We start from the raw sequence: 8,018 nt of genomic DNA, 5'->3' as shown, positions 1-8,018 counted from the left end.
CCATGCTTATAGTATAATCACAATAAATTTAGGAGAGAGGATGAATGTGAAGAGAGAGTGGAAAGGGCGAGTGAGGAACACCAAATGCTGACTGTGCTGGGAAGAGGAGAGGAAGCTGGAGAGGGACCAGGTTGAAGAAGGTTGGGGGGGGTGAGTACTCAGGAGAGTGGACAGAGTTGAAGGGGGCTGCGGGAGGGGGCAAAGTGGCACCTGGAGCCCAGCTGAAGGGAGCCTGCCCAGAGCAGCTGCGTGATGCATTGTGAGTGGTACCTTGGCTAGACTGGGAAGAAAGGAAAGAAGGGAAGAAAGGAGGAGGGCCTGATAGAAAAGGAAAGACCCACGACTGAAGGTTCTCCTGGGAGAACAGAGCAGTTATACTCACTGCCCTCCAGGAGGGAGCAAGCTGAGGGCTCCTTGGAGAATGGTATGCTGGCACTGTAAATTTCAGAGAGGATGAAATTCCAGATGCTGATAATCACCAGAGTATGATTCTAGGAAGAAAGTGAATGAGATGGAGTCGAGGTAAAAGTTGTTGGAAGGAGGCCAAGAAGCTTTGAAGAACCCAGTAATATAGGCTGCGGATGGGGGAGGGTTATGGGTGGGGGTGGGAAGGAGGCCTTTCACTGTGTACCTCTTTATATTTTTTGAATTTTGAACCATACAAATGAATCCAAGAAAATGTAAAAAAAAAAGATATTTTAATTGGGGTGTGGATTGGGTTATTAGCATGGACACTGGCAGGCCCGGAAGTGAGTTGCTCATGGCAACAAGGAGAGAGAGGCGGGGAGCTTTAGAGCAGGACTCTTGAGGCTGGGAGGAAAGGGTGTTTGGACTGAAGTGGAAGAGTCCTGTTCCTGGGATTGACAAGGAGCTAGGAGAACCCGCCATCATTTCCCCAGACTTAGTGCTGAGCAAGGCCGGGAAGGTGTGGAGGGGGAAGGTCATGGGCTGCAGGGAGAACTAAATTCTCTCAAAAGCAGGAGATGGGGGGAAGAATAGGTCTGGAGGCTGAGGCTGTGAGAGGCTTGCAAAGAACTGGAGGAAATGAAATACTAGAAGGATGTACAGATTGGGGAATGGGATACTTTGCAGGAGATAGATGGGAATTTAGGAAAGGTGGTTTTACAAATAGATGGGAGTGGTGTGGGCCTTTTGTTTTCTTGAGGTGTCTTTTTTTTAATTGAAGTATAGTCCGTTACAATGTGTCAGTTTCTGGTGTACAGCATAATGTGTCATATGGTTTCTTTTCTCAAGCTGTGAGCACCTGTCACCATTGTCTGAACAGGCTGCAGTTTTCACCAGGGTTTCTACAGTGAGGGCAGAGCAGAGTGTGGGTCCAAGCAGAAATGAGAAGTTGGAAATTTTGTTGTAATACCAGAAAGTCTTATCAGCCTATGGATTAAGAAATCCAGGCAGACTTCCCTCCTCCTTTTCAATTGGTTGCTCAAGGCATATAGTTATTTCAGTCTGGGCTAAGCACAATTGCAAAAGTAAACCCACTGCGAAAAATACTTTGAATGCCACGGGGAAGTGTCTAAGATTTTCTACCACTTAGACATTTCCTACTAGGTCACTGCTTGGTCCATAACCAAGAGCAGTTCACTAAGCCAGGAGCTAGCTAGTCCTTGACCACTTCTCCTAAGCATACACACAAAAATACACACACCCCTTTTCAGATTGAACTTTTGTAGACACAAGGCTGGAAAAGACTTCAGAGGACAATCCCTTCATTTCATTGAAGAGAATACTGAAACCTCTGAGGACTTGAGGACTTCAAACCTGGCTAGAATCTAGAACTTCTGTCTCCTAATTTTTTTTTTTAATTGAAGTAAAGTCAGTTGAAAACGTTGTGTCAATTTCTGGTGTACAGCATAATGTTTCAGTCATATATGAACATACATATATTCTTTTTATATTCTTTTTCCTCATAGGTTACTACAAGATATTGAATATAGTTCCCTGTGCTATACAGAAGAAATTTGTTTATCTATTTTATACACAGTAGCTAGTATCTGCAAATCTCAAACTCCCAATTTATCCCTTCCCACCTTCTTTCCTCCCTGGTAACCATAAGTTTGTTTTCTATGTCTATGAGTCTGTTTCTGTCTTGTAAATAAGTTCATTTGTGTCTTTTTTTTTTAGATTCCACATATAAGTGATATAGTATTTTTCTTTCACTTTCTGGCTTACTCCACTTAGAATGACAATCTCCAGTTCCACCCATATTGCTGCAAATGGCATTATTTTATTCTCTTTTATGGCTGAGTAGTATTCCATTATATATATATTATATATATATATATATATATATATATATATATATATATATATATATATATATATTATATATATATATATCTATCTATCTCACAACTTCTTTATCCAGTCATTGTCGATGAACATTTAGATTGTTTCCATGTCTTGGGTATTGTTAAATAGTGCTGCTATGAACATTGGGGTGCCATGTATCTTTTTGAAATTAGAGTTCCCTCCAGATACATGCCCAGGAGTAGGATTACTGGATCATATAGTAAGTCTACAGAACTTCTGTCTCCTAATTTTTTCTTGAATCCTTAATCAGATTTTATTTCTCAACCCTACAAGAATCCTGAATTTATTTGTTCTTGACACTAGGCTAAGGCGTTGGTCCTGCCACCCAAGGGCAAGAAGTCCTGTCATTTTATACTGGCAGAAGTTGGGGGACAAAGGCCTAGGATTTAGATATCCCTATGTGGGGTATATGTGAAAACACTCCTACAACATCTCCTCACCAGACTATACAGGAAGAGTCAGCCTTGTGCACCACAACTTGATTCCATATAAAACTGTAACTGGGTGGGCTAGGCACCTGAAAGAGTCACCAGCTCTCAACTCTACCTGCTACCAAGGACCACCTGTCTTAATGAGGGAAGCAGAATTTTTAGTTACAGTTCTTTGAAAATTTAAGTCTGTTTTTCAATTAGTCAAAGGAGAAAGGAGCTCTCACTGATGCAGCACCTCTCACTGATATGCAGGCTCACATAACTCCACATTAGCTCTGTAAGGAATCCAGGGCCTCCAATTCAAAGATAAAGATGCTGTGATTCAGAGAATTAAGTAAATTTCCCAAGGGCCCTCTTTTCATAAGTAGTGGAATATGGCTTTGAGCTTAGGTATGTCTGACACAAAAGCCAACATTCTTCCTGGAATCCATGTGGCCTAAAAACAAAGATATTTCTACAAAGAGGGATTTTAGAACAGAGAACTGGGTGAAGACATAAAAGTTAAAGAACTTAAAAGAGAAAGGCAGATTAGAGGCACCATTGGAACACTGCCCCCACTCCCCCATCAAAGGGCATCCCTTGAGTTCAGGATTCGGTTTAAGTCAGCATCAAACTTTTATGGGTGGATGCTGACTAAATTGAAGCGAAATGACTTCAACAGTCAGTCATTTATTGTATGACTTTTATTTGCAAAACATAACCCAAGATATAATTCATACAATCAAGAAGTTTACAATCTAATGGGGAAACCAGATATTGAACACATTATATCACCAGCAGTTCCATCAGAATTAATATGTAAGGAAAATGCTCTAGTGTCCTGGAGGATGTAACAAACAAATCCAGTTGGCAGGAAACAGGAGCTTCTCCTGGACTTGGATGTGTGGGGAAATGAGTGTATGTATGAGAGATGCAAGGAAGAGGGAACCAGTCTTTCAGTCTTCAATAAAAGCCTGTGGTGAAGTTGTGGAGACTGCAGCTTAGTTTGGGAGTGACAAAGAAAGCAAAGGTGCAGAACTGAGGGTGGTGGAGCTTTGACCTTGTGAATCTGGTGGAGGGGCAGGGATGGGAAGGACGGTTGCGGTTGGAAAGATTAAAGATAGTAGAATCTTATTAATGTAAATATTCACATAATTAGAACAATTAGTACTAGGGCTAATTGTACAGTGGGGTGAAATGGTCAAGGTCATCGACAGTACGAGGGTTTTTGCCTTGGCAAAAAATTGGGATCAATTTTGAGAATGTTGGCAAAGGCAGGACGGGTGTGATTTCACAAGATTTTGAGACAGAGGAAGTTAACGACACTGGATTGTTTGGCCTCGTAGGAAGTTAAATATCTTTTAGGACAGGAGTGCTGGGGTGGTTAGTAGCTTCAGAAGGCCTGGAAAAGTCTGGAAGTGTGGCTGGAGGAACTGTGAACAGGGGATGCAGACATGGGCAACAGCAACCAACATCCCCGATAGTCTCGGGTGCTCTGGGACCCCGGGAAGGGCGGGGGTTGCAACCCGGGCCCCGCTCCGCACAGCTGGGTCAGAGCCGCACCACCTCCTATGAGCAGGTGGCAGCGCCGCCCGCGGGAAGCCAGGCAGGCTGGGAGCGCAGGGGGCGGGGGCGCGCCTTGCGGGGCGCAGAGCAGGCTGCGCCGCGGGCCGCCGGGAGCGGGGGGCGGGCCCGAGCCGAGCGGGCCTCCGCGCGGCATTTGGCACGCACGCGCAGACCAGCCGCGGGGCCCGGAGGCACAGAGGAGGGGGAGCCAGAAAGAGGGGGGGGTGCGGAACGTATTTCCGCTCTGGCGGACAAATAATAGCGGCCAAAGGGGAGGCCAGGCCGTCCGGCCCTTTAACCGTGTGGGGGGGCTGGTGAAGAAAGGGGGGTCGGGAAAGGGGGAATCCTGCTCCTTTAATTCCCTCCCCTTTTCCTTCTCTCTGAGTTCTAGCCGACGCCGCCGCGCGCGGGGCCTGGAACACACGGCACAAGCCGCCCCCGCCCCTCCCCCCTTACGCCCACGCGGAGCCAGCCCCGCGCGCGCGCGCGCGCCCCGTGCACCCCCGCGCCTGCGCGCTGCCCAGGCCCTGCCCGTGTGTGGGGGCGCAGTCGACCCCGGGGGGGTGGGGGAAATTGGGGGGGAAAAAAACCGCGCGGAACCGGGCCAGGTGAGAGGCGCGTGCACTCAGGGTCGTGGGGCGGGGGGGGCGTGCCACGGAGTTCTGAACGTGGGGGGGGCGTGCACGATGCGTGCAGCCGGCGGGGGGAGGACGTGAAAGGCGCGTGCAAACGTGCAAGGGGGGGCGGAGGGATGAGGCAGCGGGTAAAGGGGGCGGGGTGAGAAGAGGCTGCAACCCGGGCCACCCTAGAGCCCCAGGCCTCTGCTCCCCTTTTTTCCGATCTTCCCCCGTGGGCGCGCGGGCTCGCCCCATCCTCGCGGGCGGTGGAGCCGGGGAGTGCGGACGCCGCTGCCCCGCCCCCGGGAACCACGCCTCCCTCTTCTCCGAGGGACAGCGCCTCCCCGGGGGCTGGGGAAACTGAGGAAGAGGCTTAAAGACTTGGTGCTCTGATGCTGGAGGGCCAGGCAAGAATGGGGGTGCGAGGCTTGGAGCCTTGGCTTAGGAAAGCCAGAGACCTTTGTCTCTGACCGGTTTCCTTCCCAACCAGGGTTGCCCACCCCCGCCACAATGGCCTCTGGGGTGGAAGTCCTGCGCTTCCAGCTGCCTGGCCACGAGGCCGCTACGCTGCGGAACATGAACCAGCTCCGCGCAGAGGAGCGGTTCTGCGACGTGACCATTGTGGCCGACAGCCTCAAGTTCCGCGGCCACAAGGTCATCCTGGCCGCCTGCTCGCCGTTCCTGCGGGACCAGTTCCTGCTGAACCCCAGCTCTGAGCTGCAGGTCTCGCTGATGCACAGTGCGCGCATAGTGGCTGACCTGCTTCTCTCTTGCTACACGGGAGCCCTGGAATTCGCTGTCAGAGACATCGTTAACTACCTGACGGCAGCCTCCTACCTGCAGATGGAGCACGTGGTGGAGAAATGCCGGAACGCCCTCAGCCAGTTCATCGAGCCCAAAATAGGCCTCAAAGAGGATGGGGTCAGCGATGCCAGCCTTGTGAGCAGTGTCAGTGCCACCAAATCCCTCCTCCCTCCTGCCAGGACCCCAAAGCCAGCCCCCAAACCCCCACCTCCACCCCCTCTTCCCCCTCCACTCCTGAGGCCTGTAAAGCTAGAGTTCCCGCTGGATGAGGACCTGGAGCTGAAGGCCGAGGAAGAGGATGAGGACGAGGACGAGGACGTGTCTGATATCTGCATTGTCAAGGTGGAGTCAGCCCTGGAGGTGGCACACCGGCTCAAACCTCCCGGAGGCCTGGGAGGAGGTCTGGGCATCGGAGGCTCTGTGGGCAGCCACCTTGGGGAGCTGGCCCAGAGCAGCGTGCCCCCCAGCACCGTGGCCCCACCACAGGGCGTGGTGAAAGCCTGCTACAGCCTGTCCGAGGACGCGGAAGGGGAGGGCCTGCTGTTGATCCCCGGAGGCCGGGCCAGTGTGGGGGCCACCTCAGGTCTGGTGGAAGCAGCAGCGGTGGCCATGGCTGCCCGGGGGGCGGGGGGCAGCCTGGGGGCGGGGGGCAGCCGGGGACCCCTGCCCGGAGGCTTTTCCAGTGGAAATCCCCTAAAGAACATCAAGTGCACCAAGTGCCCGGAAGTGTTCCAGGGCGTGGAGAAGCTGGTCTTCCATATGCGAGCACAGCACTTCATCTTCATGTGCCCGCGCTGCGGCAAGCAGTTCAACCACAGCAGCAACCTCAACCGCCACATGAACGTGCACCGTGGCGTCAAGTCGCACTCGTGTGGCATCTGCGGCAAGTGCTTCACGCAGAAGTCCACGCTGCACGACCACCTCAACCTCCACTCTGGAGCGAGGCCCTATCGCTGCTCCTACTGCGACGTGCGCTTCGCTCACAAGCCTGCCATTAGGCGGCACCTCAAGGAGCAGCACGGCAAGACCACGGCCGAGAACGTGCTGGAGGCCAGTGTGGCTGAAATCAACGTCCTCATCCGCTAGCACTAGCGGGGCAGGCACTGGATCCCTGGGCTAGGTGGAAAAGGGGATCCCTGGCCCAGGAGAATAGGGGGTGGGGGGTCGGGGGCAGACAGGTACGGTGAGGAGCCTGAGCAGACACACACATCCTGAGGGAGAGGCCGAAGATTCCTTAGAAGACTCTGCCTCTTCAGAAGAAAAGGATGGAGAGGAAGAGGGTTCTTTGAGAAGGCCAAGGGAATAGGGGGTCCCAAAGAAAGATTTTCTTCTCTTAGAGGTGCATGGATACGTGGAGGGAGGGAAAGGGTCCTATGGGATGAGGAGGGGAAAAGGCTGGAAAATGTTTTATTTCTGGCTAACTAAGGCTGTCCAGGAAGAGGTTCTGACATTTCTTGAGGTAGGGGGTGGGTGGGTGGGAAGTGGGAGGGGATTTGGCAGGAGGCAGTTTAAGTGCTCCTGATTAGAATAGATCCTTGGGAGAGGGAACGGTAGGGGGAAGGATTATTGAATTCCAGAAAAGGAAGGGGGAGACAGTTCTTGCATGCTGGGGGAATGGGACTGTGGGTACAAGGCTCATCAAAATTGTAGGGAGAACAAAGTAAGGTGGCAGGTAAGAGAACATGGGGGTGAGCATCCTGGGTAGATACTGGGAAGCGGGGTACAATAGCAAGAACTACGAATAGTGGTGGGGGTGGGGGGGGTAGGGCACTTAGATGAGAGGACACAAGAAGGGCTGTTGAGGGGGAGGGAAAGGAGTAGAGACTTATACAGTATTTTTTAAGAAAACAAAACGTATTTTTTAGGATTTTTTCTGGAGTTTGGGGTTTTAGTTTTTCTGCTTTTGTTTTCCACAAAATAAAAAAAAAAAACTTTTTTTTCTTTATACTTTGTCTGGCAACTGTGTGTAAATGACTGTCCCACTTCACCCTCTGGTGCCATTTGCGAAGTACCCCAAGGTCACAACTCATGCAGGCCCATGCCTGAAGGAGCCTTGACAGGGGAATGTGACAAGGGGGTTCCTCTGGCCAGAGAACCCCCCCCTCCCCAGTTCTACATCCTGAACAACTGGCAGATACCTCACAGCACAAGGTTCCATGATTGTTTGGCAGAGGCTTTAACACAACCTGCTCCTCTAGTTGAAGAGTTCAGTGTCAGGGCTAGGGGATGGGATTCTAGGTGTGATTGTGGTGCCCACCAAAATTGTAAGCAGGATCCTGTGTTTGAGCCC

The 8,018-nt window shown here is 51.3% G+C and overlaps 1 protein-coding gene across 1 annotated transcript; it reads left to right on the top strand.

Moving 5' to 3' along the window:
• The first annotated feature begins 4,649 nt into the window (after positions 1-4,649).
• Positions 4,650-7,673, top strand: ZBTB12 (zinc finger and BTB domain containing 12). Its single transcript, XM_074348413.1, has 2 exons — positions 4,650-4,915; positions 5,415-7,673. The coding sequence occupies exon 2, from the start codon at positions 5,435-5,437 to the stop codon at positions 6,812-6,814; it is 1,380 nt and encodes a 459-aa protein (XP_074204514.1). The 5' UTR covers positions 4,650-4,915; positions 5,415-5,434; the 3' UTR covers positions 6,815-7,673.
• The last annotated feature ends 345 nt before the right edge of the window (positions 7,674-8,018 follow it).

Source organism: Camelus bactrianus, chromosome 20 (assembly GCF_048773025.1).
Source record: "Camelus bactrianus isolate YW-2024 breed Bactrian camel chromosome 20, ASM4877302v1, whole genome shotgun sequence".
Lineage (NCBI taxonomy): Eukaryota > Metazoa > Chordata > Mammalia > Artiodactyla > Camelidae > Camelus > Camelus bactrianus.
The sequence above is the reverse complement of the archived record's forward strand: the minus strand, read 5'-3'. Positions and strand labels throughout refer to the sequence as shown.

What these genes read in the sequence shown, in the direction of transcription:
- ZBTB12 (XM_074348413.1), top strand. Translation starts at nt 5,435, where the DNA reads ATGGCCTCTGGGGTGGAAGTCCTGCGCTTCCAGCTGCCTGGCCACGAG.